General features: G+C 51.3%; 1 protein-coding gene across 1 annotated transcript in view; it reads right to left on the reverse strand.

Moving 5' to 3' along the window:
- Positions 1-3,450: 3,450 nt before the first annotated feature.
- Positions 3,451-18,214, reverse strand: part of ALOX5 (arachidonate 5-lipoxygenase) — a 49,958-nt gene continuing 35,194 nt past the window's right edge. Inside the window, exons 7-14 of the mRNA XM_049646324.1 lie at positions 15,558-15,704; positions 9,168-9,371; positions 8,339-8,425; positions 6,715-6,893; positions 6,307-6,428; positions 5,851-5,951; positions 5,333-5,503; positions 3,451-4,199 (exon numbers count right to left, since the gene is read on the reverse strand). Coding sequence (XP_049502281.1) covers positions 4,020-4,199; positions 5,333-5,503; positions 5,851-5,951; positions 6,307-6,428; positions 6,715-6,893; positions 8,339-8,425; positions 9,168-9,371; positions 15,558-15,704 — 1,191 coding nt within the window. The 3' untranslated portion in view covers positions 3,451-4,019. The remainder of the gene's footprint in view (positions 4,200-5,332; positions 5,504-5,850; positions 5,952-6,306; positions 6,429-6,714; positions 6,894-8,338; positions 8,426-9,167; positions 9,372-15,557; positions 15,705-18,214) is intronic.

Below are 18,214 nucleotides of genomic sequence, written 5' to 3' on the forward strand. Positions count from 1 at the left end.
GCAGAGAGAGAGGGGAGAGAGAGAATCCCAAGCATGCTCTGCATTGTCCACACAGAGCCCAAGGCAGGGCTTGAATTTATGAACCATGAGATCATGACCTGAGTCAAAACCAAGAGTTGGTTGCTTAAGAGACTGAGTCACCAGGCGCCCCCTTTTAGCGCTAAAAAATGTTGTCTCAGGGGCACCTGGGTGTCTCAGTCAGTTAAGCGTACGACTCTTGATCTCAGTTCAGGTCTTGATCTCACGGTTGTCAGTTTCAGCCCTGCCTTGGGCTCTGCACTGGGCATGGAGCCTACTTAAAAAAAAAAAAAAATGTTGTTTTGTTGTCTTTTGGCCCCCACAGTTTCTACAAATTTTTAAAATTTTTTTTAATGTTTATTCATTTTTTTGAGAGAGACAGAGCGTGAGTGGGGGAGGGGAAGAGAAAGAGGGAGACACAGAATCTGAAGCAGGCTCCAGGCTCTGAGCTGTCAGCACAGAGCCTGATGCAGGGCTCAGACCCATGAACCATGAGATCATGACCTAAGCTGAAGTCAGACGCTTAGCTCACTGAACCACCCAGGTACCCCTGGCCCCCACAGTTTCTGATGAAAAGTCATTTGTAATTCAAATCATTGTTTCATTGTATGTCACCTGTTACTGCTTTCAAGGTATCTCTTTAATCTCTCCTTTTGAGGAGTTTGACTCCTCAGGTATGGGTTTCTTTGTATTTATTCTGCTTAGTTTTGAGTTTCTTGGAGCTATAAGTTGTTCTCTCACCAAACTTGGGAAATTTTTGGCTTTTATTTCTTCAAATACTTGTTCTGCCCCATAGTCTTTCACCTTCCCTCTCCTTCTGGGACTCCAATTACATGTATGTTAAACCTTTTTTTTTTTTTTTTTAACACATTTATTTTTGCGACACAGAGAGACAGAGCATGAGGAGGGTAGGGGCAGAGAGAGAGGAGACACAGAATCTGAAGCAGGCTCCAGGATCTGAGCTGTCAGCACAGAGCCCAACGCGGAGCTTGAACTCACAAACCGTGAGATCATGACCTGAGCTGAAGTAGGACGCTTAACCAACAGAGCCATCAGGTACCCCTGTTAAACCTTTTGATATCGTCCCATAGATCTCTGCGGATCTGTTCATGTAAACACATTCTCTTTTTGCTTCAGATTGGATCATTTCTATTGATCTGTCTTCAAGTCACTCTTTGCTCTGTTCTGCTGTATTAGTTATTTTTTCCAGATAGTTTTCAGTTCTATCTAGAATTTCCATCTGATGATTCTTTTTCCTCCTCTTCCCAGTCTTCTCCTCTTCCCCTCCTCCTCCTCCATTCTCTTTTACAATGTGTACTTCTCTGCTGAGATTTCCCATCCTTTCATGAATTGGTAACATATTTCCTGTAACCCACAGAGCATAGGTATAAAAGCTTCGTTGAAATTATTCTCTATTAAGTTCAACATCTGTGTCATTATATGGCAGTTTCTGTCAGTTGTCTTTTCCCTGAGAGTAGATCACATTTTCCTAATTCTTTGTATGTTGAATAATTTTGGATTGTGCTCTGGCTAATGCGAATGTTCTTTTTTTAGAGATTCTGAGTTCTCTTATATTCCTCTGAAAAGGATTTTTTTAAAGCAAGCAGTTAACTTGGTTGAGCTTAAATGGAAAACGGTTTAAAAGCCCAAATCTTGGGGTGCCTGGGTGGCTCAGTCAATTAGGCGACCGACTCTTGTTTTGGCTCAGGTCATGATCTCACGGTTTGTGAGTTCAAGTCCCGCATCAGGCTCTGTACTGTGACAGCACAGAGCCCACTTGGAAGTCTCTCTCCTTCTCCTTCTGTCCCTACCCCACATTTGTGTGTGTGCTCTCTCTCTCTCTCTCTCAAAATAAATAAACTTAAAAAAATTAAAAGCCCAGATCTCACGATAGTTGTTTCATCCTCCATTGAGCTGTCTGCAGTTTGCCCCCTGCCTGCTCGCTTAGGGGTCTGCTGGAGGTTTGCACAGAAGTGGGGCTTCCTGAAACGCCCCTGTGGCAGCACTGGAGTGGTGCTACTGAATATCCAGCTGCAGGGGAACTGACAGGGCCAGGTGCAGAGAACATATTTCACTGACAGCTCCAGCTGCCACACCTTTGGATCTATTGTGACCTTTATTCGTGTCAAGACCATTTTTGTCATTCCTGCCTGAAGCAAGATTTCTATAATGGGCCACTTTTGCTTGAGGACTCCATATTAGCTGGAGCGAGGCTTTCATGGAGGTGCCCTGCAGTCTGGAGCCCATTCTACCCAGTCCTTCCTTCCCTGTCCCCTGCCCTCCACAGGGTTGGACCTGCATCACCCTTCCTCTCCCTTCCTTTGCTCACGTGGCCTTGCTGATTCTAAAGGTTGGTGTGTTGGACATGGAGCCGAGTGAGTGCCTTTATCACAACCGTAGTTTATGAAGTCCATCACCAAGGTCACTCACAGTGTGGACAGTTCTCAGAGGGATGGAAGGGAGTTTGGGGTCTGGGCCTCACTCTGGTACCCATCCCAATGGTCAAGTTTCCTTAGAGGGTCTTGTGGTTTCAGGAGCACATGCATGCCTTCTCCTTTGCTTATTGGCCCTGGTGGAACCTTTTACTTAGACATTGAGCTTCTGGCCCAGCACATTTCCAGGAACTCTGGAGACCCTGTTGGTGATTCTGAAGCCAGGGGCTGGGGGTTATAGGTTGGGTCTGTGTGTAGGAGGAGGACACGATGGATCACCATGCCCAAACTCAGGGCTGGTTCTGCTTCTTGGGTGTGGGGAAAGAAATTCATTTTATATTTTCTTTTATTTTAATTTTAATTTTAATTTTTAAATTTTATTTTAAGTTTATTTCTTTATTTTGAGAGAGAGAGAGGGGCAGAGAGAGAGGATCCCAAGCAGGCTCTGCACTGTCAGTGCAGAGCCTGCCACGGGGCTCAATCTCCCCAAATGTGAGATCATGACCCAAGCCAAAATCAAGCGCCAGATGCTTAACTGAGCCACCCAGGCGCCCCAAGAAATGCATGTTAAAAGTCATTTTGAGTCCTCTCTTGTTGGAGAAAACATCCCCCAGCTTCCAAGAGAGTACCTAGAACATGTCAGGTGCCTTGCAGGAGGAAAATGAGGAACCAGACCTGGGGCACACAAGGAAGGTGGGTGGGGTCCTGGTCCTCCAGGGGCTCTGGGTCCAAGGGAGAGACCGTGTGGGAGGATGACAACGGAAGTTTAGACAACAGCCTGGGAGATAGGTGAGCTGTGGGCAATGATGCCTCCCTAGACTGGATGACATTTGAGATGTATTCTGAAGAAAATTCAGGAGTTTCTGGGAAAAGAAGAGGGGGAACCACCTTCTATCCCGATGGGGTTTGAGGGGGAAGCTCTTGCTTAGATGGAATCACAGTGATTGTGGCTTTTTCTGTGGGGCAAGGGGATGTGAGCTGTTTGGGGGTGACTGGAACATAATACACGGAAGGACACCTATTTTAAATGCACTCCTTTATTTTTATGACAGCCAATTCTTAATTCATTCAACAAGGATTCATCTGGGTACCTACTATATGCAAGAAATTGGACCAAGCATAAATAGAACAGAAAATAATCATTCCATGTCTCCCAGTAAGAACGAACATCTATCAGTTGTCCTGACTTGCTGTTGCTGAGTGGCGTGCAAGCACTGAGCTAGGCGTAGGCAGGAAGCTACACAGTCCTGCTCTGTGTAGGATGTGTCCCTGCAGCGTATCCACATTGATCGAAGTATGGGATTCACTGAAAACTAGGGAACAAACTGGAAAATGCACCAAAGCTTAGGCTGAACGTGGCCCAACCTGGGCAGCCTTCGGTTTGAAGCCAGCCTGGGGCCTGGGGGTGGAATTGCCAGGAATCCTGGCAGCCTCAGAAGAGCAGGCTGCCAGCAGTTCTGCCCCAGGGCCGCCCGGTGTGCCTGCCCACCTGGGCAGGCTGGAGTCTGGCTGCTGAGCCCAGTCGCGGGTAGTCGGCCGTCTTCAAGGGAGACTGGCCCGGGTAGCCACTTAGATGGCCACGCTATTGGGAATCCGGTCTGGGGACAAGTAGTAATATGGCAGCTTCTTGTTCTTGTTGCGCTCAGCAATCACGCTGACGATGGCAGCAAGGTTCTTGCGGAATCGGGCCATGGCCTCTTTTACAGGCTTCTCGATGAAATGCTCTTCTGGGTACATGCCCAGGAATAGCTAAGGGCCCAGACACAGACAGACAGACAGGTTACTCTTTGACAAGGGGGTGTAAACTGATAGGCCTTGCTTGTCTCACCCCCAGAGATGATCCCTTGGAAAGTCAGCAAGGAAGCACCTGCTCATTTCCCCCTCACCACCTGCCCCCCTGCTGAGAGTACCCCAAGAATGCTCCTGGGCTGGGGTCTTCAGATGAATGGGCAAAATAACTGCCGTGCTGCAGGGTGGCCACAACAGCTTGTAATGGTGGCAGGTGAATGCGGACGCTGTCGGTGGTCCCAGCTGTGCTGGGAATGTGGCTGTGCAGTCCTGCTTGGCCCTGTTCCTGTGTAGCATCCCTGCCTTCCCATCTGGGCTCCGGGCAGCAGGGACACAGGGGTTAGCACTAGCCTTTCCAGCCCAGGAGAGCCATGGCCACACCCTGTTGGGGTGCTGTGCTCATTTGTATACTCACGTGGTGACTGCAAACTAAAACTAGGCATATTTAAAAAAAAATTATTGGATTGTCAAAATTGGAAAGTTTCATACCCAGGGCTGAAAAGGGTGGGATTTTGGACTTAGTTTGTGGAGGGCAGATCAATCTCAACGTTCTTTGACCCAGAAATTCCTCTACCAGGAACACATCCTCTGGCCCTACTAAACATGTGTGCAAAGACACATATACAAAAAAAAGATGTGAGGGACCAACACATTTGCAAAGTCCCCAGAACAACCTAAATGCCCCCTAAAATGCCCACAGGCCTGGGGGTGGTTGGAGTGGTAGTCATTCTGTGAAACACTGAGCAAATGCCATGGGGTCGTGTTTGAGATACTGAGAAACCCAGCTTTGACATTAGGTTAAATAAGGTGTATGTGCATGGGAATGTCTGGAAGGATACCCAGAAACTTCTTAGTCGTTACCTCCGGGAAGACAACAGTGGAACAGAGTGCCTGTGCTCTCCTGTCCCTCCCTCACCCTGAGCTCCAACCTGGTGCAGACCTAAGAACCCCCTGGGTACCCAGCCCTGGAAGTCAGGACTCCCTGAGAGCAGGTGTCCAGCCTAAGCCCTTAATCACAAAGCCCAGAGAGGGAGAAATGGGTTAACTCTGGGTGACCTGCCCCTAGAAGGGGCAGAATGGTGTCCAGTGCTCACCTCGTTGTCTTGGAACTGGCTTAGTGCCCACACTGCGCCCAGGTGCCAGCAGGAGCGGCCACGGTCTGGCAGCGTATCCACGATCTGCTCGATGGTGACCACGCCCTTGGTTGTTGGCGGTGGGGCCCGCATGGTTGGGGGGGCATTGGGGATCCAGGAGCACCAGTCATACTGTAGGGACAGCCACAGACACATGGGGGTGCCTCCTCAGCCAGCCACCACCCATCTGCGGCTGGCCATGCCCCTACCTGCCCGACAGAGCAACTGCCCAGGTGCCTCCCACCCTCCTCCATCTCCTCCTGCTCCAGCAGGACTGGGCCACAGTTCCCCACTCCGGCTGGCACCCTTGGCTTAGTGGGGAGAATACACTCAGGGAACGCGTAGTTTCTGGCCCCGAGGCTGCTGGAGATCAGGCCCGGAAGACTAGGAAGAGAGGCGGCCCTGCCTGGGCCCTTTAGGAGCGGCCTAGGTGACTCTGGCAATTTCCTGCCCAGAAGACTCATCCTGCCTTTGCCTACCTGGCCAAAGTTCACTGCTGCATGCTGGGCGGAGGCTGTGAAGATCACTACTGTCAGGTACTCCGAAAGCTTCTCTCTGGTCTTGATGGACTTGGGGAAGCCTAAGGCAGAGTCAGAGGCTGGCTGGGGAGGGACTGATGACCCACAGGCACCCTCCCCCAACCCTATCCCAGGACCTGAGCACCCCCACACAAAGGTTTGAGGGGCCCAGGCATGGACAAGACACTGTAAGGGTTGGCCCAGTGTTCCTGATGTTTCTGACCCTGGTTTCAGTAGCTGCAGAGAGTCCCTGAGATGTCCCCATAAGACATATTTGTGGGCAGGGCTCCCTTGGGGGCTCTGGCCCCAGCACCAAGTGCTAAGATGGATGTCATGGGCCATGATCGCCCGAGGAAAGTCAGAGGTGAGGAAAGAGCAGAAGAGACAGCTAGAAGGAGAGCTGGGGGCAGTCTGTACCTGAGGTCTTCTTGCCCCGCATGCCATACACATAAACGTCCTTCACAAAGTCCTGCAGCTCCTGGTCCTCTGCCACCACCTGGTCACTCTTGTAGTAGATGCCTACCACCTCGGCCGTGAACCTGGCTCAGGAGGAGGGCCCAGCTAGGAGTGGGTGACTTGGCCAGGGTTTGCAGGGCTGGGTTCCTGAGCTCAAGGGCAGGGCTACACTGGTGGCCCTGTGACTTATTCCTTAATGTCCAGGCTCAGGTCACTCACCCCCGCCCCCACCCACATACCTTCCTTCCTCTATCAGTGCCCTGACAATGGAGCCATCCACTGGCCCGCTGAGTCAGTTGTCAATGCCCTGGTCCTCTTCTCCAGGACACCCTGCTCAGAGTGGGTCCTACAGCCCCAGCGTGCACTCACGTATTGATGGCCTCCCACACCAGGAGCCCATCGTCCCGGTAGAAGTAGTAGGGAATGTCTTCTGTGCTGTCCATTCCCCGAGCTTTGATGGCCTCTGGGAAGCACAGGGAGGTATAGGTCAGGTCCTGCATGGCCCTCTGCACCATCTGCACGTGTCCACCGCCCCCTGTGGCGTTGGCCTTGAGTGGGAGGGAAGAGAGCACTGTGAGCTGAGGTCAGTCGCCATTCTTCCTTCTTGCCCAGGGCTCACCGTAAGAAACCATGAGCGGGCACTGGGAGACCAGGCACATGGAGGGGCAAGTCCACATCCTGTGGGTTTAGGAGGTGGGGTAGGAGGGATGCTTAGCTCCGAGAATGCCAAGGGCAGCCCAAAGAGGCGGTTCTAGAAATGCACATCTGCTCGATCTCATGCAAGGGGGCTGCAGTGGAGGGGAGTGTGCAGAGACCGGGGGTGGGAGGGAAGCTGTGGGAGGGCGGGGCCTGCTCTGGTTCTGAGCACAGGCTGCCCTGGGGTGAAGAGAGGGGCATATACCAGCCACCATGACCCACACAGGTCTTTCGAGGGCCTGTTGTGTGCTTAGGTGAGGGCTGGAGAGAGGCCCAGGGAGAAATGCCGGTCCTCATCCCAGCTGCTGAGATGTAGGCACTCATGGTGGCTGAACAGTCAGGCCCCAGAAGCTTCAAGGAGGACTCGGGTACTGGGGTGCCACACATTGGGCCACAGGTCATTTGACCCAAGCCGGACTGTTCAGAGTTGCTCCCTGGACTATTTGGATGGGGGGTGATGGTCACCACATGGGAACATGAGAGCCTAGAGCTCCCTGTGATGAGGTGCCATTACCCCGCCCATGTCTGTCTGCAGAGCCTGGCTGGGAGAATGAGGCCAACACAGTTTTTAAAGAGTGGTAGAGTGACGCCAGTGTGCTTGTCCCCTGGGGCCATTTGAGTGCCTGGGTTCATTTTGGGAGGGGTCGGAGGCTCCCCCACCTCACTATTGTCCAGGGTTTTGAGATAGTACACTTCTTTTCCAGCTTCAGCTGCTTTGACTTGGGTTTTGTCATTTGTAACCCAAACGATGGCTGAGGCTTACTGGTGACCTGGCTGCCTCACTAACAGGAGACGGAAGAGGAAGAAGGGCAGTGGTGAAGGCTGCCGGGAGGGTCCAGGCTTGGGAAGGCCACAGGGGGTCTTGGGAAGGCCACAGGGGGTCGGAATGGGCCAGGTGAAGGATGGGGGGGAGGGGAGGGATCGTCTGCCCAGAAGCGCAGAGGGTGGGCGGTGGTGTTCAGTGAGGGCGGCAGAGCAGGAGGCAGGATCTACACCGCAAGCCAGAGGATGGCGGAGCAGCGGGAGGAGGCGACGGGGCCACATCGGCCGGCAGTGGAAGACGTGACAAGCAGGCAGTGCCTTCCTGAGAGGAGAGGTCCCTGGTGTGGAAGGGGCCAGAGACTGGCCAGAGGACCCGGGGCGCCTTCCCTCTGAGCGCCTCCTCCAGCCTCCCACCCTTCCCAGGCATCCACCGCCGTCGTGGTACCGAGGGGCCCGTCTCCCGAGAGGAAATCTGGTGTGGGCTTGGAGGCGTGGAGAAGTGGGGCCCTGCAGGAGGTGGGTAGGAGGTGCTCACCTTGTCGAAGAGGCCGTACTCGCAGATGAGCTGCTCGCGGGCCTTGGTGTTGATGGCGATGGTGAAACGCACGTGCGCCACCAGCAGCTGGGGGAGGGAGGAGCAAGGAGAAGGCCTCGGAGAAGGTCCCTCAGGCCTCCTGACCAGGTCTACTCTTCCCAGGTGCCCCCAGAGCCCTCTCGGCGTCCCACACCCCTGTCCACTGAGGAGGGGTGATGCTAGGGCCGAGGGAGGAAGTGAGGGTGGCCATGCTGATCTTCACTGCTGAGTAGCTGCTGGAGGCCGGTGCGGGGGGGGGGGGGGGCGTGCAGCTTCCATGCTTAGTGACATGATGACGGTAAAAATGGGAATAGTGAACACGTGTACAAAGCTTAACTATGTGCTAGGCACTGTTTCAAGCTCCCCGAATTTGTTAACTATTTTGACTCTGACAATAATCCGAGGAGGCAGATGTATTATTTGCTCTGCTTTACGGATGGGGAAACGGGCCCAGAGAGGTCTTTAGGGCCTGCATCACCCCAGCAGTCAGTGCCAGGAGGATTCAGGGAGAGAGAAGGGCAGGGCTACCGCCTAGGATCAGACAAGGGTCACACTGACCTCATTTGCCTCTTCCAACTCTGCTCCCAGGCCAGGCCCGGGCTTCATGTGCTCAGGAGCCCATAGGGTCAGAGCTGTAGCACTGCCCCCTGAGCATCTCTCCAGGGGCCCGTGTCTGCTGGCTACTCCCAGCCACAGTCCTGTGGGGGTGCCAGTGCCCCACCTCCCTCCCTCTGTCCACCCCCATATCCCAACGCCCTCCTCCACCGGCTGAGGCCGTAGCTTGCCGTACCTTGAAAATGGGGTGCACAGCGGGCAGCTGGCGGTACATGGCAATGCCAAAAACCTCAGACACCAGATGTGTGCGCAGAAGGTGGGTGATGGTCTGGTGGACGTGGAAGTCACTGGAGCGCACCCAGATTTTGGCCAAAAGCCAGTCATATTTTGCATCCGAAGGCAGAAAAATCGGGTTTTCATCCCCCGGGACTTGGTTGAGCTGATACATTAGAGAAAGAGAATACATGGCAATGTTTTGTTCTACATAGCTTACGGGAGAGCCTGGCTTCTCAGGAAACCCCAGAAGAATCCAAGTGTCTTACAACAGTGGTCTCTGAGTCACAAGAGGCTCATGGAGGAGGACAGAGGGTCCAGGGTTTGCATTTCCCACCCCAGCGGCATCACTAGGATGCTGAACACCTTCCTGAGCCTCTCCTAGCTCTGGTTCCTCCATCTGCAACAACTGCTTACCTCCCAGAGTTACGGCACGTGAACAATATGGCTAAAAACACCAGCAAGGAGCAGGTTGGCGTTTCTACTCCTGCCTTCATCTCTCTCGCCTCCCTTGCCTGCTTGCTCCCTCCTGGTTTCCGCCCGCTGCTCTGACTGCTGCTTTTCCATGGCCCACACTTTCCTCTTTTCTTCCCTTAAAGGCTGCTGTTCCCCAGGCTCTGGCCGGTGTTCCTGACTTCCCTTCTTGCCCTTGATGAGCGCCTCCAGTTCCCAGGGCTCTCGGGCGCTCAGGATGCAGTGGCCTAGGTCACAGTCTCTTGAGCCCAGACCCGCAGCCAGTTGCCTCCTATAGGAGAGAACAGGCTTGCCTTTCCAGTTTCACCTCCAAGGTGGGGCCAGGGTGCCTTTTTTTTTTTCCTAAAATGCAAATCCTGTTATGTCAATCTCCTCTTTGAAAACACTCAGTCACCTCTTAAAGCCAGAAAAGAAAAACCCCCAAACTCCATGATCTGGCCGCTGACGCCCCTGCTGAAGTCACCCTATGTTCAGCCCTCCCTGACCACCAATCCTTGGACCCCAGCTTTGCCCATGACAACCACCAGCCTGCACAGCTTCAGGCCTTGACAGTGTGATGTCACGTGAGCTCTGTTATTGCCTCCTCTTTGAGATGAGGCCTAGCCTTCCTGGGATAAGAAGGCATTTTCCGGAGTGGAGGGAGCAGCATTCAGGCTGCTGGAACTGCGGGCCAGGGCTGGGGCTGCGCCGGGCCTTGGGCTCTTCAGAGACGGTGTGGCTACCGCAGACTGACCCAGGAGGACAGCTGCTGAGACCGTGGGGAGGGGCCAAACCTGCTGGACTCCTCAAGGTCACGCTAAGTATTTTAGAAGGTAGTTTCCCTGTCTCTCCTTTGAAAATAGTGCTATCTAGTCGAAATACAATGTGAGTCACATGTGGAATTTAAAATTTTCAGGCAGCCACAGTAATAAAAGTAAAAAAAAAAAAAACTGAGGTGAAGTTTCTTCTAATGATGTAATTTTATTTTACCCAATATGTCTAAAATATTATTTCAACATGAAAATAATACCAACACCCTGCAAGTCAGGTATTCCTTGCCATGTTATGTAAGGGGAAATTGAGGCTCAGAATGGTTGTGCACTTCTGCCAGGTCACACAGTGGATAAAGAGCTGAGCTGGGTTGGGGCCCATGCTCTGTTCCTTCTCAGGCACTGCCTTCAGCCTTTCTCTCCGCTGTACTGCCTAATCCAGACTCTCACATGCTTTCCCCTTGAACTCTTACACTGGCCTCAATGGCCGTGCTGATTTGGGCATCCCCCTCCTACCCATTCTTCTATCTTCCCCCCTCCTGCCCAGGCTCAGTGACACTGTGGCCTGATCGTGTCCTGAACACCTTGTTGGTTTTGTTTTTTAAGTTTGTTTTTTGGTTCACAAAGTCGCTGTTTATTTAGGATTAGAAACTTATTGATAAAAAAAAAATTGCTGTCACTTCAGAACAACATAATAAAAAAATCCCCCCATCATCGAGCTTCTTGGCTTCGGTGCATATTTGTCTGTTCAGCTTTCCGTAAATTGGACACTGTTACAATGAATGTCTTTCTCTTCTTTCTTTTGCTCACTTGTGCCCCAACCAGCCCATCCCAGTGTTCCCTTCTGCACTTTCCCACGTGTCCCCACAGGACATGAGTGCTGGTCCTGTCGTGTGTATGGTACGCCGCGTCCTGCATTCAGGTTCTGTAGATGATCTCTGCCCTGTGTCTTGCTTTTCTGCTTAGTTACTCATTGTGGAAGCCCCTCAGGTCAGCTGCCATACGTCCAATTCCTTCCTTGTAAAGGTGGCATCACATTTTGTCGTCTGGACATACACGATTTCATTCAATCGATCCTCCGCTGCCTCCAGATTGTCTTCAAGTTTGTTTTCCCTCCAGGAACAATGCCTTGTGATGCCCTCACACGTGCGTCCTTACTGTGAGTGCCTTCATTTCTACTGACTGGGCCGGGAATGGCTGTGCTAGGGACAGACAGGCCCTACTGTGGGCTCCTTCAGCTGGGACACACCCGCTCAGTGAACTGCACAGCCCTGAGCCCCTCCTACCCCCCTGGCCATGCCGGCCCCTCCCTCGGACCCTCTGACCACCCACTGCAACCCAGAACCTCAAAGAGGCGCACCCCACAAGTGCTGCAGGACCTGCTCCCGTGAAGGCCCAGGTACTGACTTTGAGCTGCCCAGGCCTGCCCGTGATTAGAGAGGGAACGTGCCCCGGGCTTCAGTGACTCATGGCCAGTGGTGGGGGGGCGCTGTCCCTGCTAGAGGTTGGGTGTTATCACTGGTTTTTGGTTCCAACCTAATGAGTCAGAAGTAGTGTCTCATTGTAATTAATTTCCATTTCCTTAACTACTAGTGACATGGGAGGGATTCTTCCATATGCTGATTTTTCCATATGTCGCCTCTTCTTCCAACTGTCTATTCCTTTTCTCTGCCCATTTTTCTATTGGGATATTTGCCTTTTCCTTGTCAATTTAAAGCAACTATGTGTACATTATAGATATTCATATGTTTTTTTTACACATCAAATATGCCTGTCTTTTCCTTTATAACTTCTGGGTTTCCTGTTTTTACTTTAAGGAGTCTCCTTAGCATCCACATTATACATTGTTCTCCTAAATTCTCTTTTACTTTTTCCATTTTAATCTTTACTTCATCTGAAATTTATTTCTGTAACTAGTATGACATATGAGTCCAATTTAATCTTTTCCTTATGCGAAGACAGTTGTGATAGTACCACTGAAATTCTATCCCTTTTTACTGAGAAACCACCATTGTCATACTTTAAATTCTTATGTATTGGGCTTATTTCTGGCCTCTTTATATACCGTTCCCCCCACTCTGTCTGTTATGCATAGCACCTGCCTTGAACAGGGACCTTATGGTATTCCTTAATACCAAGCAAGGAAAGCCCTCCTTGTTTTTTCTTTTTCAAAGAATTGTTGGCTATCCTTGGACACTTCTTTTTCCATATGTATCTTTAATTTCTTCTATTTGGTTTTCACATCTCCCTCTCCCCCCCCCCCCAAAAAAAAAGAAAGAAAGAGAGAAAGAAAGAAAGAAAGAAAGCCTGATTGAAAATTTAATTGGAAGTGCATTAGATTTATATGATTAAGTTTGGTAGGACTGACATAAACTTCTCTTGTTCAATATGAAAGAAAGCACGTGTGAAGATTTCATTTTATAGCCTTTAAAATGATGTTACAGTTTTTCTTTATATGGTATCATATCGTATTGTTAGCAGGCAAAACGCAATTGGTGCTTTTGAGGAGCATATGTATCCAGACGCATTGCTAAATCCACGTGTTAATTCTAATAGCTTTTTGACAAATGAGAGTCTTAGGTTTTCCAGGTCCACCATCACATCATTACCAAAAGATAGTTTTCTCTCTCTCTCTCTCACATTGATTATTTTCTTCTTTCTTGCGGATTCCAGGACCTCCAGGACCATGTTGAGTGACAGTGGTGACATCAGCATTCTTATTTATGATTTTAACAGAAATGGCTTTAGGCTTACCATTTTTGAATGAGATTTCCTATCTCTATCGCAGGGAAATAGATTGCTTCTGGCACATTTTAATATTTACTGGTTGGGGCTGCTAAATGCTACCAAGTTCCCTGTTGGAGTCACTTGATACAATCAGAAGCCTTATTGTGTTTTCTTGCTATTGAAACATCTAGGAATAAACCTGGCTCGGTTATGACCCCTTAGTCATTCATGACACTGCTACATTCACTTTGCTATTGTCGTATTTGGATTTCCTTTAAAATCTGTCTTTGTAACTTGGATTGGTCTTCTGTTCAGCTTTTTTGGAGCCTGCCTGTTTTGAGTTTCAGCATGAAAGTTATGCCAGCTTCCGAGAATGAATTCAGGAGCTGAAATACTTGAAAGAGCCCTGGAAATGTGTGCTGTTTACAGGCTAGCTGGAGCTCAGCTGCTCACCACATGGGCCTTTCACCAGTCTAGACATTTGGTCAGCTTCCCAACTGCTTACACGGATACTGGCCTGTTTTCTACAGTTTCTTCTAATAATTTATACTTTGCCAGGTTTTTACCCATCCCTTTCAGCTTCTTCAAATTTGTTGCCATGCTATTACTCTTAAAAAAAAAAAAAAAAGCACTCTTGCGATTATGTCTTCTTATTCCTAATCTTGTATATTTTTGCTCCCCCCCGCCCCCTTTTCATTAGCTTCATGACAGGGTGATTTATTTTCTTCGACCTTTTGAAGAACCAGATTTTGGATTTACTTGCTTTCATTTTTGTGGTTCTTTACAGTTTGCAAAGATTGCATTTTCGGTAGAGGGAAGAGATTCAGGAACACTGTGACTTGCCCAGGGTCCCACACCTGCTAACAAGTAGCAGAGCTGGGACTGAAGCCAGGCCCCTGACTCCAGGCCCCTCCAAGAAGTCTCTGGAGGACAGGCTGCTTCCAAGGTGCCTGCTCGTGGTCAATGGCTCCTCTCCTTGATCTCCTAGCTCTGTTTGCTTCTCTTGCATTGCCTGTCCCTTCAGTTTCTGAAGCACAGGGCTTCTCTCTGATAGGCTGGGAATCCCTCTGGGGGAAGATGTGCTCCTGAGACCAGGAGATGGGAGCTCAAACTCTGGAGCCAGACGGCCTGGCGTGAATACCGGCTGTACGGACTGTGTGCGCCTGTGTCTGTTTTCTCATCTGCTGAATATGATCCACAGCAGTGATCCCCGCCCTTGGAGTTGTAATGACGACCACGTGAACAGAGGCGGGGCCTGCTCTGAAACCCTGACGGCCAAGTGTTTCAGAATCCAGAATTTTTAGGATTTTGGCAGTGCATGTACTTCATTATGTGACACCTCTCTCCCATGCCCTGTAATATTTCACAATCAAACACACATATTTCGGTAGTGCTACACACGCCTGTCACATCGAATGAGGCAAAGCTTCTAAACAGTCTCTCCTTTCGGTTCAGAGCAAGTTTGGCTGCCAATGAATTTGCTGCAAATTTTTGAAAAACCTAGCAGTTTTAGAACTTTTTAGATTTCAGAATTGAAGGTAAGGGATTGTGGACGGTGTCACCTTTGGGACAGTCTTGTCACATGGTGAGCACCTGGCAAAACCATCTGTGATTACGCCCGCAGCACTCAATGCCCGGTTCACAGCTGGCTCAAAGTAAAGTTTGCTGAATGCCTGTCCACCTGTTCCCCATGGGGGCCCCTGTGCAGCAGCCCCCCCTTCACAGACCTACATCTGGTGCTGTCCTGGGTGGGGGTTCTTTCCTGCTGTCTGAATACCAGTGGCCACAATGTGCCTGGTGCTCTGAGGAAGCAGAGGGCAGCCAGGAATGGGAGAGGTGACGCTCTGCCCCTGCCTCTTCTCCCCAGACTGCTCCTCTCTCCTTCTCCTTCCTCCTTGGTACAGAACAACCCGTGGACACTAGAAGGCAGCATCGCAGGACTGGGCTGGTTCGTGAGGCCAGCCTCCATGATGCCCCCTTGTGGCCTAAATCTCCAGCTCATCCTGCAGCCTCCCCTGCCTGGCCCCTTCTGGTGTTTGGACTTGTGTCCCCCGCCCAACAACCAGGATGCTGGGAGTCGGGGCGGGGTGTAGTGTGTTATTCCAGGGTAGGTCCTCAGCGGAGCACCTGGCTCTGCAGGAAGATGTCCAGTGTATCTTGGGGGAGGGAAGCCCTTTTTGCTCCTCACGGACAGCCCTCCCCATGGCTGGCAGGGAGCCCTAAGTTCTGGCTTTTCTTGTCCACCTGGCAGAGGCCTCAGCTTTTGGCACCCTCCCGAGGAGATGAGAAGCAGAGTGGCCTCTTCCTCCTGGAGGTTCCGGTGGACACCTAGAAAATTCCTCCCCGGGCCCTGGCTGCCGAGGGCAGAGCCGTCCGGGAAGGGAGCAGGGTGGGCCGCCTACCTGGATGGCAATGGGGACAATCTTGTTGGCCAGATTCTTGTACAGCAAGCAGATGGGCGCTGCCAGGAACTGCAGAGTGCAGGGGTCCGTTTTGTTGGCATCGATGCCATCCAGCAGCTCAAAGTCCACGATGAAAATGTTCCCCTGCTGTGGGAAGCAAGGGGAAATATGTCCACATCAGTCTCAGCCAGGGACGGAGCTGAGAATCAGGCCTAAGGGAGGGAGAGGCGCTTTCGAGGCCCCAGCGTCTGAATGGAGTTCAGAATTGATAGTGCTGGCCCCCGACTCAAGGCCGATGCACATCAAGAGCTTTCAGAGGTTGTGGTGGTTTTGTGGGGATGGAGGCTTCTAGACCCTCATGAAAGATGTTGAAACCCACAGCGGTAGGTTGATAAGAAAGAGAGAGTGCAGATAAAGTACACAAGAGAACATAAATTCCAAAGAATGACGTTGCAGGACTCCATTTACATGGTGTTCACAACTACGCAAAGTTGAGCGTCTGGAGGAGAGACAGGGGCAGGTCTGCAGGGGTGGAAGCTCGGCTGGAGGGGGGCAGGGCTGAAGGGGCAGGGGGGCAGGGTCTGCAGAAGCGGGGTCTGCAGGGTCCAAGGAGGTCCTCAGGGTTTGGGGAAGGGGGGGCTCTTCAGGGTCAGGGGAGAGCCTACAGGGGCAGGAGGGGGTCTGTGTTCCTGGGTAGGGTGTTCTGTGTCCTGGTCTGAGGCTGGTGGCATGCTGGGGTCACTTGGTGAAAATGCATCAAGCTTGTTGACACTCCTGATTCCTACTCTTTGCTGTGGTTATTAAAAAAAAAGTTTTAAGTTTGTTTATTTTGAGAGAGAGAGAGAGTGCAAGTGGGGGAGGAGCAGAGCGAGAAAGGGAGAGAGAGAGAGGATCTCGAGTAGGTTCCTCACCATCAGTGCAGAGTCTGATGTGGGGCTCAAACTCAGGAACTGTGAGATCATGACCTGAGCCGAAAGTCGGATGCTTAACCGACTGAACCACCCAGGCGCCCCTCTTTTCTGTGGTTATTATACTTCAAAAAAAAAATTGAACGTGCCTGGGATTGGGGGAAGGGAGAAAGCCACCTTTTGTGGAATACACTTGGATCTTCTAGAGGGGGCCCAACCTGAGTGCTGTGAGGGTTCCTTTCACAAAGCTGGGGCCCGCTCAGTCAAGAGCTTGAAGAATTTGTCTTAATTTTGTTTAACATTTATTCATTTTTGAGACAGGGAGAGACAGCATGAATGGGGGAGGGTCAGAGAGAGAAAGGGAGACACAGAATCTGAAACAGGCTCCGGGCTCTGAGCTGTCAGCACAGAGCCCGACACGGGGCTCGAACTCACAGACTGCGAGATCATGACCTGAGCCGAAGTCGGACGCTCAACCGACTGAGCCACCCAGGCGCCCCAAGAGCTTGAAGAATTTGGGTAGAGGACTGGTGGCAGGTCGGGTCCACAGGTGCTCGGGTGAGATGTGTGTCCACAACTCTGCCAGCTGGGCCACCGAGCACATGCTTCAGGAATCCCGCTGAGGGGGACCAAAGACCAGAAAGGAGCTAGGGGCTTGGTCCTTAAGGACCTTCCTCCTTCCACCTTCCTCCTTAAGGGCCATGGCCGTCATCTGACACCAGTGATGAGCTCGGAGCAGTCTGTCCGCAGTGCATGTGGGACAGGGGTGGGGAGGACAGAGTTTGAGGACCATCATAAGTACTGCACAGAAGGAGTGGCTGCTGATCAAATCTTGAGAAGACTCAGGTTAGTTAAGGTGATGATGCCAGGCTAACAGGAGGCCCTGGGAACCCAGGCCAGGGAACCAAGAGGCCTGGGATTTGGGCCTGTACCCGGGGCATTTCTCTGTTATTTTTCCCACCTCGTCTCTCTGGGCCTCAGTTTCATCCTTCTGAAAAGGGAAGGGGAAAATCCTATCTCTTAGTTCTGATGTTCTGGGATTCTGTAGTAGACATTGGTGTTTTGTCTGTCTGGTGTCCCTGTCCTCTCTTTTTGGTCCTCGTATTCCATTTTCCTGGCCCTAAGGACTGACTCAGGAAATGAGGAATTGTGCCATAGGAGATGAGAGATGTGTGTGTAAGAGATGGGATAGTGTGTGTGAATGAGACGGATGGTGTGTAAGACTCTAGTCAGTGGCAGCTATTAAATTATTGCTTCAAGGGGCGCCTGGGTGGCGCAGTCGGTTAAGCGTCCGACTTCAGCCAGGTCACGATCTCGCGGTCCGTGAGTTCGAGCCCCGCGTCAGGCTCTGGGCTGATGGCTCGGAGCCTGGAGCCTGTTTCCGATTCTGTGTCTCCCTCTCTCTCTGCCCCTCCCCCGTTCATGCTCTGTCTCTCTCTGTCCCAAAAACACACAGAACAGAATACTAAAAAAAAAAAAGAGAGAAAAAAAAAAATTATTGCTTCATGACCAAAACCACAGCTAAACCTCAAGACCATCACTCACAGGAAAGATGACCATTCTGACAAAGAAAGCCACCACGCACCCCCCCCCGCCCCCCCGCCACCTCCGGAGGTGGCAAGGACTCCCAGGCAGAAGCTGTTCCCCTGCCAGAGGGCTACTAAGTCCCTTCCAGTTCTAGGATTCTGTGGCTTTCAGGGTTCTTTGATTCTCTGATTTGAATTGTGAAACCTATAGCCCCTGAAGCAA

The sequence above is a fragment of the Panthera uncia genome, chromosome D2, assembly GCF_023721935.1.
Source record: "Panthera uncia isolate 11264 chromosome D2, Puncia_PCG_1.0, whole genome shotgun sequence".
Lineage (NCBI taxonomy): Eukaryota > Metazoa > Chordata > Mammalia > Carnivora > Felidae > Panthera > Panthera uncia.